The sequence below is a fragment of the Myodes glareolus genome, chromosome X, assembly GCF_982192425.1.
Source record: "Myodes glareolus chromosome X, mMyoGla1.1, whole genome shotgun sequence".
In the NCBI taxonomy this organism is placed as follows: domain Eukaryota; kingdom Metazoa; phylum Chordata; class Mammalia; order Rodentia; family Cricetidae; genus Myodes; species Myodes glareolus.
In genome coordinates this window covers 137,049,249-137,069,517 of record NC_142053.1, presented here as the reverse complement: position 1 = coordinate 137,069,517, position 20,269 = coordinate 137,049,249, and the positions used below count along the sequence as shown (strand labels likewise).

The following is a 20,269-nucleotide window of genomic DNA, read 5'->3' as shown; positions in this document are numbered from 1 at the left end:
GGCTTAGGTTCACTACCTTTAAGTCTTGAGTTATTTGAAAACAGTAACCTGCCTGCCTACAAAAGTGGTGGGAACGAAGGGATGCACAACACCCAGTTTAAAAAAAAAAATAGTGGCAAAATTCTGTGTACTAGAAACTGGATTTGGGGCCAAAAATTAACCTCTACAGTACAGGCACTTAAAAGCATTTTGACCAAGAAAATATGGTTCAACTTCGAAGTTGACTCACAAAACCTGCACTAACATTAATAGCCTGTAACAATGGTAATCTTGCCAAGTAGAGATTTACCCATTTGTTAGAGTAATACACCTGACTTTTACCTGACTCATCCTTCCACTGCTCAGCTACCTTCAGAGGGCATCTGTGAGTTTGAGGCCAGCCTGGTATACAGAGCTAGTTCTAGGACAGCCAAAGGTACACAATGAAATTCTGTCTCAAAAAAACAAAATAAAATGCTTAACAGCACCATTGGTGGTGGCACTTGCCTTTAATCGCAGCATTAGAGGCAGAATCCAGGGCTATACTGAGAAACCCTGTCTTTAAAAAAAAAAAAAGATGTTGGATAGCCCAAACTACACTAACACATGCATCCCTTTCAACTTTTATCTCTGTCACACACAATCCCATGTGCACAATATTCCAACATTGCTTTATCAAATACATGGGGCAGTTTTGTCTGCAAGAGAAATTTTAAAGAATGGACAATCAAATAACACATTACAATTCAGGCAAGAGCACAACTTTATTTTCACCTCTAAAAGTAAACCACAATTGACAACAACAAAGGAGACTGTGCAGTTCAACTTTTTATTTTAATAAAACCAGAATATGCACAGCACATGCAGTGCTAGCATCTAAACTAATACAATAAGCAACTACTAAAGCTACAGTGACTTGAGGGTCAATCTTTACATTCAGCAAGTTTAAACTCATTTTTGAAACGTAACTGAAAATATTGCTTGCTGATATAACTTGCTCAAATGCTATTGCTGAATGTACAAGTCACTGAATATGCCAATACAACAAAGATAACCACATGTTTGAGGATTGCAATGTGCCAGACATTCACTGAAAAAAAAATACAACTAAACAAAACTCACACAACAAACATCTGAGAATCTGGACACTTTGTATCAGTGTTTTGAAGTGTTTCATTAATATCTTAAGACAAGTGTATCAAAACCTTGGCATGATTTAATTTCAAGTCGCCAATTTTGTTTTTACTAACATCAGAAAGTTATGGCTACACCGCCAATGCCGGGTCTGCTTAATTTGACTTAAGAGTTATTATGACTTAACATTAAAAGCTCACACTACCCCGAAATATATAATTTCACGCATACGGTGACATTCAACATTCAAGTGCCAGTGTTTTTGTACTGTCTTTTGGTCAAGTTTCTTTAAACTTTCAAAGAATCACTTTTAGGCTTACAAAAATAAATATTTGTCAAAATGTTCAATAAATATTACATAAAACTAGCAGCAAAAAGTATCTAGAAATCTGTCGTGTGCAAAGTTTTCTTCCCAACTATCATTCCCATGGTCCCAAATAAATTTTAGAATCTAGTCCCATCCCTTTCCTAGACAAGCTGCGTTCAACAATCTCCAAGAGACAAAATAAGATTGGAAGTTTAAGGACACGCACACAAGACATATATATAAAATTCTCTGAATGTGCAATAAAAGAAGTACTTTGTAAAAAGTTATGGGCAAAATGTACAAGGGCCTAAACCTAGACTAATTGAAATAGCACCATAACAAATGACCTCAATACTGTCAAGTGCACCTACTTAATAAAAGTTTTAGAACAAGGCACAATACACTTGAAAATCTATTGCACTTTAGGAAATTTTTGCCGTCTTCCTATGCCACTGTAAAAAGATTGAGCGTTTTGATCACTGCATTCTGGTCACAAAATTAGCCCAGAATTCCAAGTGGCATAGGCATTTTAGTGGTGGACAATGCTCATCTTTGGCCAGATTTAGCATAAACAGACTATAAATACAATGGAAACCTATGCAACTAAAACTGACTAAACTGCACTGTAGAGCAGAATTGACACCTTGTGCAGTTATGTACATATTTCCAACCTGTGTGATCTCAGATTTCAGTTTGTTACTCTTCTGGAGCCATTTTTTACAAAGTCTATAGTAAGCCAGTTTAACATCTCAACGCAGCTTGAACAGAGTAATGTGAATCGGCATTTAAAATAAAGCCTGCTGCATAATTCTTCCTGTTCATCCCATCTTGACCAAAAAACATCAACACTAGCATGCGTTATTAGACCAAAAATCATCCGGAGCCCTAAATGAGGGCTGGTCATTGCTGTGGTCAGCCATTCTACCATTTCAATTTCTTTTATGGCAGGCATTTAAAAAGTCTAAGTAGATGAATTCTCCTAAAAACCTATTTCAAGTTATCAGACCTTTAAACTTTCCCTGTAATAACATGCCCACATTTGGCTAGCTCATAGTTAACGATCTGCCTAAACATTGAAAGAGGAATTGCTGTATTTACTTGCATTAACTTTGAGAACAGTGCTTTGAATGTATGCATGTATTCATACATCACCTCATCATGACTGGAATGGCTTGTTTAAAGACTATTATCAGGTTCTAAATACCTATCCAGGATAGAGTGAGCAAATCAGAACTTTAACTTAATACAGTTTGCCACATTAGAAACTAATTCCATTAATATGCTTCAAGACGTTTGTTGTTTGTTTTCCCCCAATCTGCAAGTATCAAAAAGCCTAATGCAGGCTACCACTTAAGTTTTCCCTTAGATTATTTATGGATGAATCGATGATTCCTGTTAAGTTGTATCACACCTGTGTGCCAAGGTTTGATTTTAGCCCAAGTTCAGTAAATTTATTTTGTCAAAAAACAATTGGTATCTTGAGCATTACTGAGCCAACAGGACATCAAAATAAAAAGTTGTCTAAAGTTAAAGGCACAGTACATTAACAAACAAATGATCCTCAGTCACAAAATTATAAATGCAGTTTGGGACAGGGGTAGGCGGGAGGGGAGTTAATCCAAACTACAGCAATGAAGTCTTCAAACCACCTTCGAACAGGGCTGCTGATTGTTCCTTTCATCTTTACTTGTGACCTTGAGCTCCCTTAAAAAAAAAATTTCAGTGGAGAATCACAGCTGGTAATGTACTGCGAGTTCTTGAAGCTACACAAGGTATAGTCTGGCTAAGTTACATGTGGTTTCCATATTAGCTTGTTTGGCAGGGTGACCTACTGCAAGGCAGGCTCAGTTACCCCACCAGTCAACCCCCTGGGAGTTATAATTTCCTCCATATCCATCACTGTTGTAAAAGCCTCCATAGCCACCTAGTGAGAGATTTAAAAAGAAAAAAAGAAATTAGTTAAGTCATCTATTGTTAGCAACAATCGTTTCCTTCAGAAATTATGAAAAGCAATCTAAGTGATGAATTTCCCTGAATGATCTTAATTGTGTTTCAGATATACTTTTCAAAAATTATAAGAATTTAAAACAAATATTACCTCCACCAAATCCTCTGCTGCTGCCATGTCCACCACCACCACTGCGACTGCTGCTTGCGCGGCTGCTGCTGAAGCTGGAACTGCTGGCACCACTACTTTGTCGATAGTCTCTGGCACCAAAGCCTCCACTAAATCGACTGCTGCAAGGGGCAGGGTAAAGATTGATGTTGGAAGACAGGCATTAAACCCACTCCTATATCAAACTTCCTAATAATCAATTTCTAACTTTCTCATCCAAATTCCCCATCTAAGTCATACTTTTCCCCAAGTGCTTTCAAAAGTGTAAGCATTGATGGGATGACATGTATTTTAAAATAATACTGGGAAATATAAGCATACCTCATGCATCATGTATACGACACACACCAAAAAGAAAAAAAAAAAGGAAAAAACCTTACCTCTTAGAGCGTCCACGACTGCTACCCTTGTAGTGGTGTTCAAAAGCCATGTTTTCTAACCAAGATGGCACTTCTTGTTTTGCCTCAACAAGAAGATCCAATAAATCCTTAGTAATATTTATGTTCCTTTCATTAAAGAACGAGGTGGCAAGACCTAAAACAGTTACAAAAGAAAAAATATATTCCAGAAAGGTAGCTTACCATTTTTACTTTTCTTATCAAAAATAAAAAAATATGAGCTATTTAACCAATATACTGAGTGCATTGTTTGAAATTAAGAATATTTAAGACATTATAAAGTTCTAGGTGGGCATGTGTGGTTATGAACCACCTTTAATTCAGCACTCTGAAGGCAGAGAGGTAGGGAGATTTCTGTTGAGTTCAAAACCAGCCCAGTTTACAGAGTCCCTGTTTCAAACAAAAAATAAAAATAAAAAAACTATAACAGTTTTTCCTGTGCATTATCACAATGAATAATAACAATCAAGATAGCTGGCAACCACACTTACCAAGGTTTCCTACACGCCCTGTACGACCTATGCGATGTACATATTCTTCAATATCACTAGGCAGGTCAAAATTAATAACATGTTTCACATTTGAAATATCCAGTCCTCTTGCTGCTACCTGAAATATATCTTTTGTTATAAATGGCTCACTAAAACAAGTATTTGGACACAATAAGCTTGAGAATAAAAAATACACAGAGCATTATACATACTGCTGTAGCCACTAGAATTGGGCTTTTTCCTGAGCGGAACTGGTGAAGGGCCTCTTCTCTATCTCTCTGAGAACGGTCTCCATGGATACTGGTACAGGCATATCCTTCATGATATAAGAAATCCTCCAGAGAATCTGCACCCTTTTTGGTCTCCACAAATACTAGAGTCAGAGAATCCTTGCCTGAATTTGAAAATAAAGTGTTTATCACTATTAGTAACTTATACTAAGACAATCAAAATGGACAACTGACAGTTTTGAATGGGGGAGGAAAAATAATGATGATATATACAAAGGGATTCTTGTTACATAAGTCCAGAGGTAGAACTAGTTTACCTGTTGCATTTAGGAGGTCAAGCAGAAATGACCGTTTGTCCATTTCCTCCACCCAAACCACTTTTTGTGTGATGTTCTCTGAAGTAGACCCAACTCTTCCTACAGCCAGAAAAATGTATTCATCCAAGAAATCACGGGCCAGCATCTAAAGGAAAAAAGCCATTCTTTAATTTTGCAGTTTTATTACATGTATATATAAATGTTCCTGTCGAAAGAGGACAGCTCAAAGGAATTGATTCTTTTTCACCATGTGGTTTATAGATACTGAATTCAGGTAGCAAACAACTTTACTCACTGGGCCATTTTGCAAGCCCTCCCCAACTCTATCCCCTCCCCCCAATAAACCTCTATTTTTGGTCAAGTGTGGTGACAAGTAACAAAATACTGAAAAATCTACTGAAATAAGGAAAATCATTGTATAATAAATAGTACCTGTATCTCCTTAGGAAAAGTAGCACTAAACATCATAGTGTGGCGGACACCTTTTGGAGGCATAGTATCTTGTTCAACTATTCTACGTATCTGAGGTTCAAACCCCATATCTAACATCCGGTCAGCTTCATCTAACACCAAGTATCTGTCATGAAAAAAAAATTAAGATTTTGAAAAGAAATCAAAGTAACGTATAGCTTTATCTGCTACATGCTAGTTAACTTAAATGATATAATCAACATAGTTGATATTTAACAACTGCACTGAATACAGTTATGTAGCAAACATATGATTCTTGCTAATAGCTTGAATCATTTACTTTTATTTTGTGTACATATACACACATATATATGGCACTGCAGGAATAAATTTTTCCTCTACCAAGTTGTTCACCAGGTTTGGCAGCAAGCACCCGCTGACCACCTTGCTGGCCCCCACTTTGGCTTTGGAACTTTTTATCAGCCTCTACTAAAACGTTAGCTGACTTTTCAACACTGGAATTATGATGAACTTTCTGTAAACCACTTCTCAATCTTTATATAGTTAGACAATGCTAACAAATACATACTTGCAGAAGTCTAGTCCAATCTTTCCCCTCTCCATCATGTCCACTAGACGTCCTGGAGTAGCTACTAACAAGTGGCATCCACGTTCTAAGTCTCGAATTTGTTGACCAATTTCAGCACCACCATAAACCACACAAGGACGAACTCTAGATCGGTATGAGAACTATAAACAAAGAAGCTCCATCAAATTCAATGTCAAGATTTTTACATGGCCATAAAATATTTTATTAGAATCAATGGGAAAGCTATGAATCACTAAAATGCATATTTACTTTTCTGGCTTCCTCATAGATCTGCACTGCCAATTCTCTCGTTGGTGCCAGTACCAAGGAGATTGGGTACTGTTTGCGACGCCCATATCGTCCATTCTCCTAAGAAATAGAAGTTTGTTAATCTGCTTATCAATTTATCACATAATTAATCTATAAAAATTTAAATTACCCCTTTAAAAGTTCATTTTCTTTTGTAATGTATATACTATACCATAAAACTTCATTAGACTAGTCTTAAGCACCATTTGGAAGGCTCTCAATAGCATCCTACAAGTTTCACAGTAACTCCATGTTTATAAAGAAACATTGTTAATTAATTGTATATACACAGTTCAAGGACATAGCACTTCCTAGGCCCCATTCCCAGCACCAGGGAATTACCTTCATGGCCCTCAGAGCCTCTCCTGGACCATCGGCATAAATCTGACTCAAGATGGGTAAAAGAAACGCTGCAGTTTTTCCAGAGCCTGGGAAGAGAAAGCATAATCAGTTGACCACAATGAAACTAAACCCCTGCTTATTACTTCTGAATCAACATTGGGAGCTAATTAGTAGTTTCACTTTATGACCAAACTTCCCAAAAATTTCATATAACCTCTTTAGCTGACTAAAAAACAAGACTCAGCAAATTTAGGAACAAACTAAACTTTTTAAAAAAAAGGATTTACAGAAAGAATACAGTTATTAACAATTTATATTATCACCTATGACTTCTTTGACACTACAAACAATAGAATTGAGTATGGCACACAAACCCACAAATACCTATTGTCTGTTTCTTTACTAGAAAAAAAATGTGACATTTACTCCTATCCAGTGAACTTACCCGTTTGGGCACAAGCCATCAAGTCTCTCTTCTCCTTGATAATAGGAATAGCATGCTTCTGAACTGGAGTTGGACGAGTATAACGAGTAAGCTCAATGTTTCCCATAATAATTTCTCCCATCTCAACATCACTGAACTGTAAAGAAATTCAATGGCATGAAATAAGTAGAAATGTTATCTGAAGGCACCCGGTTTTATACTAATAAAAATGAAAACAAACAGCAAGTTTAACTTACAATTACTTAAGTTGGGCTTTTATATTTGACACATTTCCTATTTCAGGTACTGAATTAAGGACAATGGTAACTAAATTCAACTAATGTTTCTCTTTATACAAACTCTAATGTATAGCTAGTTATGTTTCTCTGTAGTTAACTCTGAGTTAGAGTAAGTACTTACACTTTCAATATGTGGAGGACAGTTGTTGCCTGTTGCTTCGACTGGAATGTCATCGTATTTCTCAAAGTTAATCCCAGTATTGCCTCCAGAAAAGAGTTCCCTAAAATAAAGATTGGTAAATTTACATGCAATACCAGTGAGAAAGACTTCATCAAAATTGCATACTTCAAAATCTTACTGTTCCAAGCGTTCACTGGGCGGGAGTGGTTTTGACCAGTCATCTTCATCTGATTTGTCACACCAGCGACTGTTTCCACCTCTTTCAAATTTGCCAAAGCCACTTCTGTCTCCACGGCTGCCAATGCTATCATAGTCTCCCCGTCCGCGATCATCAAACCTGAGCACCAAAAGTAATAGATTAGAATCGTAACCATTATCAGATCATATTACTACTACAGAAAACTTTCTCATATAGAGGAATTGATTAACTATAAGATGTCAACAGTTCAATTGTCTTAGTCTTATTGATGAACCAGATTCTATCATTTTTAAAAATCAGTATCTTCCTTATTCTTAGAGGCATGAAGCCCAATCTTGCCTCATAAATTCTATCATTAGGAATTAAGGTTTTACTGCCCCTTTCTGAAAAGAAAGGAAAGAGTGGGATGCGGGGGGGGGGGAAGAACTGGAGAGGAAACTGTTCAGGATGTAAAAACAAAAAGGAATGAATGACTTAAGACTCTAATGATATTACATGCCTTTAATCCCAGGAGGCAGGAGGATCTCTGTGAGTTCAAGACCAGCCGCATCCACAGAGTGAGTTCCAGGATAGCAGGGGCTACACAGAGAAACTCTGGTATCTTGGGGGAAAATAATTAATTAAAAATGTTTAATTGGTGAGCCGGGCAGTGGTGGTACACGCCTTCAATCCCAGCACTCAGGAAGAAGAGGCAAGACGGTGGTCTGAGTTGGAAGCTAGCCTGGTCTACAAGAGCTAGTTCCAGGACAGCCTCCAAAGTTACAGTAAAACCCTGTCTCAAGAAAAAAAAAATTGGCATATAGCCCTTGCCATAAAAGTGTCAAACATATTTTGTAGTAAAGATTTATAAATAAAGGAAGAGCACCTCAAACACCAATTGCTCGGGTTATGCTATGACGCCACTTGAGATAATTCATGTGGGACAGTTTAAGTAAAAATCCTTGCCTGAAAAAAAATGTTTAGTTTTAAACCTGTCTGCCAAAAATCTGGATACAGGAGACTAACCACAGCTATTATTAGACACATGGGGTCAGTTCACCATACTTGTATAATCAAAAATATAAGGTTTTTTTTTTAAAAAAAAAAACTATTCACTAGGAAATTACTTTTTAAATAGGTAATATAAAACTAGAGAAATGAAAAAACTGACTTCACTTTTGGACTTGTACTTTTTTTTATCTATGTAATATATTTAATCTTGCAGCTAAGAAAATGTAGTAAATAGACAAAATGCCCAATATCCACCTTTACCCTGACAGTCAGGGTAAAGATACCATATAAATGATAAATTCCTACATGACTAGTATATACATATAAAGTGATTTCACTCACCTTCCCCTTGATCCACTTCCACGATCACTGAAGAAACTGGACTTCCCTCTTGAATCACCCCGGGATCCAAAGCTGCTGTATGCATCTTTATCTTTACTAGAACTCCACCCTGAACTGTCTTTGTCGTAGAATCCTAAAAATAAAAAACAAACCCACCACAAACTCAAAAGAATCCAATTAACAAAGACTCAAGTTTTCTGAATTTGAAGCCTAAAGATTCATATTTTTCTGGTATCAAACACCAATGTAAACATTTTAGTGGCGGCACCAGAAAGTAACTAAGATCAATTGTACCTAAAGTCTCCGATTCTCTCCACTATAAAGTACTGTATCGCAGATCATGCAATCTGTCGGGCTAGGAATATTTTGCTTGCACCAAGATGACTATGGTGCTGTCTTCTATCATATAATGTATTAACTTCCATTCATTTTACAGGTGTGAATGAATTTACAAAGAAACAGCCACCATAGTTTTCAATTAGCATTGTCAGATTATTTGCTTTATTTTTCAGTTCCAATAGCAAAAGTGTAAGAACAATGCTTTGTACACATGAATCACACTACAATGGTATTATTTTAGTGCTTTATTTACAAGTTTAACAATATCAATACTCAAAACACACTCTCCCCCATACGCTCCCATAAAGTCAAATGTAAATATTTAAGTGGGGATCCCCAAAGACAGGCAGATTTAAGATAAGTAGGGTTGACTAGTTTCAATGACTTATTAGTCAGCATTTATGAGTTACTTTCCTCCTGTGCTTCAGTCTCTACCATTACTGAGTCATGTGCTTTCACTAACAATCAAGAATTTAATTGCTTCTGCAGATCTCTTCCAGTTGTAAAATTCAAAATCGCTTCTTTTCTTTCTACAATAAAGAGTTCTTGTTCATTTCACAGCAGACATTAAAGTGGGCCTGATAGTTTAACTTATCTTGTCGTAAGTCCATCTTCATTGTCATATGCTAAGACAATAGCAACTTACTATTTCCGTGTAGTTTGTATTATACAGCATGGCATTCACCTTATTTTTTCAAATTAAAATCAATATGTAACTAGTTATAACAGATTAAGAAACTAACAAATTATACAAAAACCATGACACCGAAGACAAATTTTCCATGGTGTAACATCAGTTAAGGTTTCTCAAAGTTAGTAAGTCCCAGTATTTTAAATCAATATCCTGATAGAAATTTATAGGCCTCACAAGTTGTTTTGTTTTCCCTAGGTTTAGACCAATTTCTAAATGAATCAAGAATTAGATTTACCAAACTGGTGTTAAGGACTCACCTTTAGTAGCTTCTCTGTTCCTTAAATGAGGAGGGATATAGCGTCCTTCTGTAAGAACATAAAATTAATAAAAATGTCAAATACCTTCACAGCAAAGCTTTTCATCAAATCCCTATTAACAAATTTAAAGAGTTGGTAAGCAAGATCTGATTTTAAATCAGGAATATGCCTGTAATGCTAGCTAAGGGAGGGCAGGAAGATCATCTCTAGTTTAAGGCCACTCTAACTACATAAACTTTGTCTTCAGAAGGAAAAAAGTCACTTTAAACCTAGTAGTTAGACTGGGTGTGGTGGTGCACACATTTAATCCCAACAGAGGCAAGTGGATCTCTGAATGAGGCTAGTGTGTCTACATGGTGAATACCAGAATAGTCATGGCTTTGTAGAGACCCTGTATCAAAACGAATGAGAGGGACCCCTAATAGTTAACTGACTACTAGTAGCTTTTAGCCTAATTTTCTTTGTACTTCTGGATTAAACAGTTGAAAGATCTGTTAGATGATAATCAAAAAGATTCTAAACCTGCCCCCCCCCCAAAAGAAAGAAAAGCCCATGAAATTTAAAACATGTAGGTATGTAAACTTGCGCAATTGCTTAATAATACATTTACGTGCCAGGCAGTGGTAGCACTCGCCTTTAATCCCATCACTTGAGAGGCAGAGGCAGGTAGATCATCTCAGTGAGTTCGAGGCTGCCTGCTCTGCCAAGCAAGTTCGAGGACAGCCAGGGGTATCATACAGAGAAAAATAAAAAACAGTATTTTTCTAGGTGAGAAGAAACCTAAACTGAAAACAACCACAGAAATCGGAGAAAAATCACAGAAATCTACTTCAATACTTAAACTAAAAGTACTAGACTCAAGAAAAACGGTACATATTATATACATCTAAACACCAACAGGGCACCCCTGTACATACATGCATAAAATGTTCCCCATACCAACTAAAAAGATTCTTTTTGGCAATGACACAGATGGAAGACAGGACCTTGCATGCTATTCAAGGAAGGACTTGATCACTGACCTCCATCTTATAGCTTATAACCTACATACTTTGTAACTTCCATCCAGTGAAAGCACATTCTAACAGTGTTCACTAAATTTTAACATTCAAGGAATTATTAAGTTATCTAGTGCTGATATTCAATATGTCCATAAAATGTTTTACTTACTGCTTGCTGTACTTCCTCCAGTCTGATTATCTGAGGAGTTCAGGTCTAGGCCAGCAAACTAGAAGAAAACCAGATTGTTTTTAGTCTTTGTGTTGAATGAAATACACTAAAGGAGCTAACTGTGCCTTCTACTCCGTTTTCTAGTCCCACACTCAAAGTTGCCCCATGGAGTCCACAGCTATTAAGAAAATTTAACATGTGACCCCAAAAGCACATCTTCCCATAGTAAAAGCTCCTCATTTAATAAAACTTAGTTATGCTGAATCTCAAAAATTTGGCCAGGGCATGGCTGCATTTGCACTTGTAACCCCAGTATTCAAGTGGCTAAAACAGGGTCATTAAGAACTCAACAACTGCAGTTCAAGGAGATCCACTGCTTTCTTCTGGCCACCAAGGACACCCTGGTACAACATACATACAGGCAGACATACAAAAAATAAAAACAAATCTTTTTTTAAAAAGTTTGAGGTCAGGTAGCCAAACAAAACGGTTTTAAAATATTAAATAGGTGCTCAGGTGGTAGAGTGCTAGCCCATGTTGATGTATGAAGCCCTGAGTTTTAATGCCTAGTACTACATAAACCAACTGTGATGGTTCATGTCCGTAGTCCCAGTAACAGAAGTAGAGGCAGGTGGATCAGGACTTCAAAGCCATTCTCAACAATATAGGACTCCCAGGCTAGCCTGGGCTACATCAGACCCTGTCTTTACAAAACCAAAAAAAAAAAAAACCCACAGGTTAAATGGGTGTAAGATTTTCGTCATTTTTTATGTTTCTAAATGCCACCAACTTTCTATTTGGTGTTACTTTAAACCTAAAAAAGCACATAAAGAAAAATTTCCAAACTATTCTTTAGTTCCTTTATTCGCAAATATATTAAATTGGGATAGCACTACATAAAGCAAAATTTTGGTAATGCGCTCACCACTAAACTCTATGTTAGAGCAAAACTGAAATAATTCCTATTCTCCCATTTAACTATATAAGCTCACAGAACTAGTCATCGGTAGGTTTTGATGTTCTTACTAAAGAAAATTTAACTGGCTTCAACCTTCCAAGTCTACCCGTCTGTTTATATTGGTAACTCAAAAGCTTCAAGATTCTACAAAAATGCTACATGCTATCTTCATGGGCTTTTTAAAAAGTTTTTAAAATTTTAATTGCATACTTTGATATGTGTATGCCTGCTAGAGTTCTGGAGTGGGGTAGACATCTCACTCTGTCGCTTCGGCTAACTTCGAACTCCTATAGATAGACCAGGCTGGTCTTGAACTCAAGAGATCCTGCCTATGCTGGGTCCCGGACATCAAACTGAGGTCATCCGGCAGGCGTCTTTACCTTCTGAACCCTATTGTCAATTTACCTAACTATTAAACCGCAAATGAAAAGAAACCCCTTCTAAAAAAAAAAAAAAGCCAGGAAAGATTGAACTACTACATTTTTAGTATATTTAGTTCATAAATTTGTGCTTAAAGTTTAGTGACACTGGCGAACTATTACTGTAGTCACTGAAAACTGAAAGCAACTGTAGCCTCATTTCTATTAGCAAAAATGTTGTCAAATGTTACAGAAGTTAAGATTTAACGTATCATTTGGCAACATTAATCTAATGCGCAACAAAGTTGCCAAATGCACTCTTGGTACTCTTCACAAACTTGAACGACCCGGAATCCCTAAATTTTTAGTTAAATCCGTTACAAATTTACCAAAGGCTCTTGGAAATATAATCATTTAGACGGAAAATGTTAAAACTAGGGAGACTCTGTCCTTGACACCAGGCGGTGCTCTTTTTTTCTTTTTAATCTATGCAACAGTAAAGCTACAATGTTGCAACAGCGAAGATTTACTGTAGCGGGTCACTAGCCCAGGCTAGGAGGCGAGCACAGGTCGCACATTCTGCCTCTTAAACCTAGAAAGGGAATCTCCATTAAGAAATCAGACACTAGGCCCATCTATACCAATTATACTTCAACGGCGGCAACAAGTCAACAACAAAACTGCTGCCATATTCTGGGCATTTTGCCTCTCGATGATGCCAATTGGGTCCTCCCTTGCGCCCAGGAAAAGCCCGGGGAGCCGGGTTCGGAGCTCCGGGGCCGGTTCCTGGCCAAAGGCTGAGAGCAAGGGCCGCGCCGGGTGGCTCGCGTCACCACCGAGCCAGGCGCCAGTGCGCACGCAGCGGCCCCGGCCTCCCTCCTCCCCCTCCTCCCCCCGCCCAATCCGCCCTGAAATTTCTGCGTCACAAAACTTTCCACTCGGGAACAGCGGCCTCCCATGCCGAGACGCACCGGGCCAACGGTGGCCAAGAACCCCGGCTGAAATGCTCCCGAGCACGCCGGCGGGCAGGCCAGGAGGGGGGCGCGCCGCACAGCCAGCCTGCGCCACACAAAGGAGGCTGCCGCCATTAGCCCGCGCACAGGCCAGCCCCCCTCCCCCCGCGCGGCGCCCCCTCCCACATTCCAGCGCCGCGCGGCCCCTCGGCTAACCTGCGCGCCGCCGCCGACTCCCGGGGTTAAAAAGCGCGGCTACGGGAGCCGTGGAGGTCGAAAGCCCTAGAAATCCGTGGCCAAACAAAACTACCCACCTCCGCCAGCGCGCCGCCACGCGCAGTCCCCTCCCCCCACCCCCTGCGGGCCACTAATCAACTAGGTTGCGCGCGCCCACGAGAGCGCGCCCCCTCCCCCTCGACTTGCCTGCGCGCGCTCGCACGCTCGCTCTCGCTTGCGCGCTCGCTCTCTTTCTCTCTCTCTCTGTGTCTCTGTCTCTCACACACACACACTCGCGCGCGCGCACACACGCACACACACACACACGCACACAAACACACACTCACACAGGCACACAAAAGCCGCCATTGTGCTCGGGCCGGGGACAATACCCCGAACCGAGCCGAGCCGGGCTGGAGAGGCAGCCGGCACTAGCACTCCCCGCGACCATCCAGTCCCTCCGGAACCCCTAGAAGAGTGCCACCCGGAGCCCCGAGCCACCGGGGCAACGGGAAGGAAAAAGCAGAACTTAGAGCTGCGCCACAAGGCAGGCTAGGTCCGGGGAGCGAGTGCTGCAGGGACAGCGGCGGCTCACCTGCTGGTCCAGCCCGAGCGCATTTTCCACTGCCACATGACTCATCCCTGAAGAGTACCGAAAATTCGGAATATTCCGCTGCTGAGCAAACGCTGAGCAAACGCTGGCTGCACCGCACAGACCCTCTCACGGGAGAACTGCGGCTTTGAAGCGCACCGCGCGGCCACCGAGCTTATATACCGACTCGGAGGGTCACTACGTCAGCACGTAAGACAGACGCCCTCCTCCCAGGAGGCTGGCCCTGCCGTTAGGATGGCTGCCCAGCTACATAGCCACCGCGCGTCTCTCGTCTTCTTCCCGTGAGATTTCTCAGTCAGTCCAGTTACCCCTTCCTTGTTCGTGCTTAGTGAACCCCGAGTTAAATGCTGTTCTGCTTCTCTGGGATTGTGTCCCCCTGTTCTTCGCTGATACCCTAGGCTTAGTGTTTACTCAAGATCTCGCGAGAAATCATCGCCGGCCGTCCTCTAGCAATGAGGCCCTAATATTGAAAGTAGGCCTATTTACTGCGTCTTCCCCCTGTGCACCTAGTTTTCATCTTTCTTTCTAGCACCCCTCCTTTCCTCTCAGTCCCTGGCCTTGAAAATGGTGTAGTGGGCTTTGTCTGGCCTGCTGCGCCTTTGCTCTTTCCGGTGCACCTTTTCCGGATGGCAGTGAAAATTAGGACCGGGAACCGAGGAGGGCGGCGGGTCACGTGGCCGTGGGTGTCCAGCGCGGTGGCCATTTTGTGAAGAAGAGAAACTGACTTGACTAGTGCTGGGAAAGAGAGGGAGGGGTGAGAAAACTAGTGGGGGGGGGAGGGAAAGCGCGAGAGAAAAGGAAAGTGACTGGGGAAAGGAGAAAGGTGGAAGGCTGGTGACCCGCCCGCCTGAGCAGGGAATGTAGGGGATGTGCGGGTGGCTGGAGGCTTCTTAGCGCCGTTGCCTAGGTAGCGGGTACGCCACCCACACATTCCCGCTATGAAGGAACAATGAGACTATCTCACGCGAATCTAGAGCCGGCAATCTGGGACCCTCCCCGGACCCCGAGCCTCCGCTAGTCTGTGCGTCTTTGGAGGGCCCTGTGTCCTTCCGCGAGGCACTCCAGACTCTCTGCCGATGGCTACTGCCACAACAAGGGCCCCGGAGGTTTCGAACAACTTTCCTAGGACCCTGGGATGTCCAGGGTGTGTGGCTGGCCACAGTCTGTGCCTGCTGGAGGAGCTGGGAGGGATGATTCCCCCCTCCCCCAGACTACAGTGGACAAGTTTAGGAAGAAAAAGGGGTTTGTCATCAGAGGGGCATCTTCTGGTGACCCCCCTCTTCTAGGCGGACCACCCACTAGTCTCAGCTTCAAAAACACAGACCTTAAACAACAAATCAGCCCAGCGGTGGTGGTGCACAGTGTTAATCCCAACCCTCAGGAGGTAGAGAATTCTCTGTGAATTCGAGGCCAGCCTGCTCTACTGGACAAGTTCCAGTACAGGCCCTAAAGCTACAGAGAAACCCTGTCTTGAAAAACAAAACAAAAAAATCAAAAACAACAAAAAAAGTCTTCAGCTTTCAGGCAATGGCCACACATACAGGTTACCCAAAACCTATCCTCTTCTGACCCTCAGCTAAAAAATACAGAACTGTCCACCATCCCCCAAGAGGCCTTCTGCTGCCAGAATTCAAATAACAAGTTCTTATCACATAATTTAGAACACACAATTCCTCTACTTTTCCAATTTTTAAAATTGAAACCGAACTTCTAAAGAGATACAGGAATAAAGCAATCCCCCAGGCAAGTTGCTTTTCAGCTTTTTTTTTTCTCATCTTTAAGAGTCCTCTAGAGTACAAAACCCTGTTGCTTTAAAAATACTCATTTGTGTAACAATTGGGGGAGGTTTCTTTTGTTCTGGTTGAGGTTGCACTGACAATATTTTATGCTTACAGCAAACACTTTGTTTCTTGGTAAACCAATGAGTTTATTGGGTTTACTTAGTGGTGCTGTAACTATTTTTTAAACACTTTTTTGTTTGTTTTGTTTTTGTTTTGGGGGTTTTGGAGACACGGTTTCTCGGGTAACAGCCTTAGTTGTCCAGGAACTTGCTTTGTAGACCGGGTTGACCTACTAGGAGCTCCGCCTGCTTCTGTCTCCCATGTGCCAGTATTATAGACATTGGCAACCCACTGCCCGGCTCTTAACACTGTTTTAAAACATAATGAAGTAAAAAGTCGGAGTTATTACAACTATGTTTGTTACAGTGTAAAAAACAAAAAGCTTGAACTCAAGTTCTTCAGCCTGTAAGAAAAAAAAAGCACAATGAGGAACCATTTTACACTGCAAAGAGATATACTACAAGTGCTTAAAAACATACAAAAAGGAAGGATTTTTACATATACCATTGGTGTGAATGCGATGTGTGTAATATGCTGTATTATAGTGTGGACTAATCTCCCCAATATAAAAGGACTAAAAATAGGACTATCATAACATCAGGCATTCAATTAGACATATTAAGTAAGCCATAAATAAAGTAGAATACATTTTAAAAAACAGACATCTAAAACATGTATTTTAAACATTCCTTGTAACTATACTGAAATAGCAAATTATAGATAATACAATTAAATTTATTACACAGTTTCAAAAAACATAACCTAATTGTAATATCCAAACCAAATGATGTAATAAAGCAATGTATTAGCTCTTGAAGTCATACCTAGAGCAATAAGACAACTAAAGGAAATCAAGGGGATACAAATTGGAAAGAAAGAAGTCAAAGAATCTTTATTTGCAGATGATATGACAAGATTATGACTTAGGGTCTGCTTTTAATGACTTAGGGTTTCTATTGCTGCAGTGAAACATCATGACCAAAAAGCAAGTTGGGTAGGAAAGGGTTTATTTGGCTGACACTTCCATATCCATTTATCATCAAAGGAAGTCAGGACAGGAACTCAAACAGGGCTGGAATCTGGATGCAGTAACTGATACAGAGGTCATTAAGGGGTTCTGCTTACTGACTTACTCCTCATGGTATGTTCAGCCTGCTCTCTTATAGAATCTAGGCCTGCCAGCCAAGGGGTGGCACTACTCACAATGGACTGTGTCCTCCCCATCAATCACTAGGCACATGTTCTATAGGCTGACCCACAGTCCAATCTTATGGAGCTCTTTTCTTTTGTTTTTTTGAAACAAGGTTTCTCTGTATATCAGTCTTGGCTGTCCTGAAACTCCCTTTGTAGACCAGACTGGCCTCAAACACACTGAGATCTGCTTGTCTCTGCCTCCCAAGTGCTGGAACTAAAGGTATTTGAGCCACCATCGCCGGGCTATAGGCGTTTTCTTCCTCTTGGATGACTAGACTATAGTTTGTATCAAGTTAACATAAATTTAGGCAGTACAGTATACATAAGTGCCTCTAAAATTCTACCAGAGAACTCCTGCAGCTAATGAACACTTTCAGCAAAGTGACAGCATACAAAATTAACTTACAAAAATCAGTAGTCTTCATATATACAAATAATAAGCTGAGAAAAAAATCAGGAAAACAGCACCTTTCGCAATAGCCTTAAATAATACAAAATATCTTGGGATAGCTATCACTAAGGAAGTGAAAGACTTGTATGATAAAAACTTTGAGATATTGAAGAAGAAAAAAAACAGGAGAAGATATCAGATGTTGGAAGGAGGATTAGTATAGTAAAAATAGCCATCCTACCAAAAGAAATACAAACATTAAATGTAATACCCATCAAAATCACAATGTAATTCTTCACAAATCTTGAAAGGACAAATCTCAACTTCATATAGAAAAACCCAGGATAGCTAAAAACAACCCTAAACAGAAGTGCTGAAGGTATCACCATCCCCAATTTCAAGTTGTAATATTAAGCTTTGATAATAAAAAAAACAGCATGTTGTTAGCACAAATAGAGACACACTGATCAATGGAATCAAATTGTAGACCCAGATATAAGTCCACACACATTTATGGACACCTGATTTTTGATAAAGAAGCCAGAAAGACCAACAGTAAAAAGAAAGCATTTTCAACAAATAGCGCTGGTCAAACTGGATGATTGCATGTAGAAAAACCCAAATAGATAGATAGATACCACCATTCACAAAACTCAACTACAAATAGGTCAAAAATATCAACACAAACCGGATACACTGTTGCAGGAGATTTGTTTATATTGTTACCCAGAGACCACCAATAGAGTCGGACTTTGGTTCAGAGGATGAGGCCCATAATCAGCCGACTAGGGTAGATCATAGAGTTTTCTGGTAGACTCAAAGGAGATAGATAAACAGACAAATACGGAGAGCCCAAAGGAGTTGAGTTAGCCCTTTTGAGTGGGGAAGCTTGGAGGGTAATGGTCACTGTTCATTTTCTCTGTGAATCTATCAGGTTTTACCCTAATATCTGACTCCAGATCATTTTTTATTAATAAAAATTTTTTAAAAACATCATATACACTGAACCTGATAGAATAGTTAGTGGGGAATATTCTTGGATTCACTGGCACAGGAGAAGGCTTTCTGAACAAAATACTGCTAGCATAGGCACTAAGATCAACAATTAATAAACAGGACATCAAGGAAAAAATAAATGTATTAAATTATGTAATGTGTGTGTGTGTGTCTTCTACTTGTGGTTCAAGATGTAAGCTCTCAGCTATCCCTGCCACCATGCCTTTGCTTTGTCATGGTATACTCTAATCCTCCAAAAGCATAAGCCCAGTTAAATGCTTTCTGTTATAAGTTGCCTTAGTGTTTTATCACAGCAGTAGAAAAGCAACTAAGATGGGTCCCTTTCTGCTATGAAATTTGAGGGGTCACATATTACATTAGTGAAATTTCATCTTTGTATTGATATTTCATTTGTATTTTAATTAATAAAGCTTGCCCGAAGATCAGAATGCTAAACAATCACCCTAGTCAGCCATACAGGCCAGGCGGTGGTGGCACACACCTTTAATCCCAGCAGCCTCACTAGTTAGCCATAGAGGCCTGGCAGTTGTGGGGCACACCTTTAACCCCAGTGCTAGAGAGAAATATAAAACAGGATGAGACAGGAACACTTTCTCTTTCAGTCTGAAGATTTAACAGAGGTAAGAGCTCTCTAGTGGCTTGGCTGCTTTGCTTTTCTGATCTTCAAGTTGAATCCCAATATCTGTCTCTGGGTTTTTATTATTCATGTTACAATTCTTAGTTTTGCTTTAGATTTCTTTTCACATAAATGTAGACAAATAGGAGTCCACTATTCAAAAGCTGTAAATTCTGAGAGTTACCCATATTGTATATAACACAGTGAGGGTAACAAACTAACCTGTTTCTGGGCTTTGTTTTACTTATGTAGAACACATGTACTGCCTTGGAAACCTCCCCACACACACACACATATACAGCAGTTTCTTATTTTTCAACTAGCCCTGGTTCAGAGGAATACTTAGTACAGACTCCTGGGGTATTTTGTTAATAAGCTATCGTTGGAGTAGCACAAGCACAGGAAATGGGGTGCTAGAGAAATGGCTTAGTGCTTAAAAGCACGTGCTATCTAGCAAAGAATCAAAGTTGGATTTCCAGCACCCACCTCAGGCTGCTCACAGCCTCCAGTAACTGCAGCCTCAGGGGATTCCCATCCCCTGTTCTGGCCTCTGTAAGCACCAACACACATGTGCACAAAAACAGACATGCACACATAAATAAAATCTACTTTAAATATACAAGAAATGGGGAAACGCAAAGATTTGTCTTCAA

At 40.0% G+C, this 20,269-nt stretch overlaps 1 protein-coding gene across 1 annotated transcript; it reads right to left on the bottom strand.

The window, feature by feature from the left end:
• Positions 1 to 724: 724 nt before the first annotated feature.
• Positions 725 to 14,699, bottom strand: Ddx3x (DEAD-box helicase 3 X-linked). The gene is made up of 17 exons (XM_048461291.2): positions 14,540 to 14,699; positions 11,459 to 11,516; positions 10,289 to 10,336; positions 8,999 to 9,131; positions 7,646 to 7,804; positions 7,468 to 7,567; positions 7,069 to 7,204; positions 6,624 to 6,709; positions 6,243 to 6,341; positions 5,973 to 6,133; positions 5,405 to 5,549; positions 4,973 to 5,117; positions 4,638 to 4,819; positions 4,426 to 4,543; positions 3,917 to 4,070; positions 3,519 to 3,658; positions 725 to 3,344 (listed from the first exon to the last, which is right to left on the bottom strand). Exons 1-17 carry the CDS (start codon positions 14,582 to 14,584, stop codon positions 3,265 to 3,267), a joined length of 1,989 nt encoding a protein of 662 aa, XP_048317248.1. The 5' UTR covers positions 14,585 to 14,699; the 3' UTR covers positions 725 to 3,264.
• Between the last annotated feature and the right edge of the window lie 5,570 nt (positions 14,700 to 20,269).

Coding starts and splice junctions, on each gene's coding strand:
- Ddx3x (XM_048461291.2), bottom strand. CDS start 14,584: ATGAGTCATGTGGCAGTGGAAAATGCGCTCGGGCTGGACCAGCAG. Junction 9,132..10,288: donor GAACAGAGAAGCTACTAAAG/GTGAGTCCTTAA, acceptor TTTTATTTTTAG/GATTCTACGACAAAGACAGT. Junction 6,134..6,242: donor TCTATGAGGAAGCCAGAAAA/GTAAATATGCAT, acceptor CTTTGTTTATAG/TTCTCATACCGATCTAGAGT.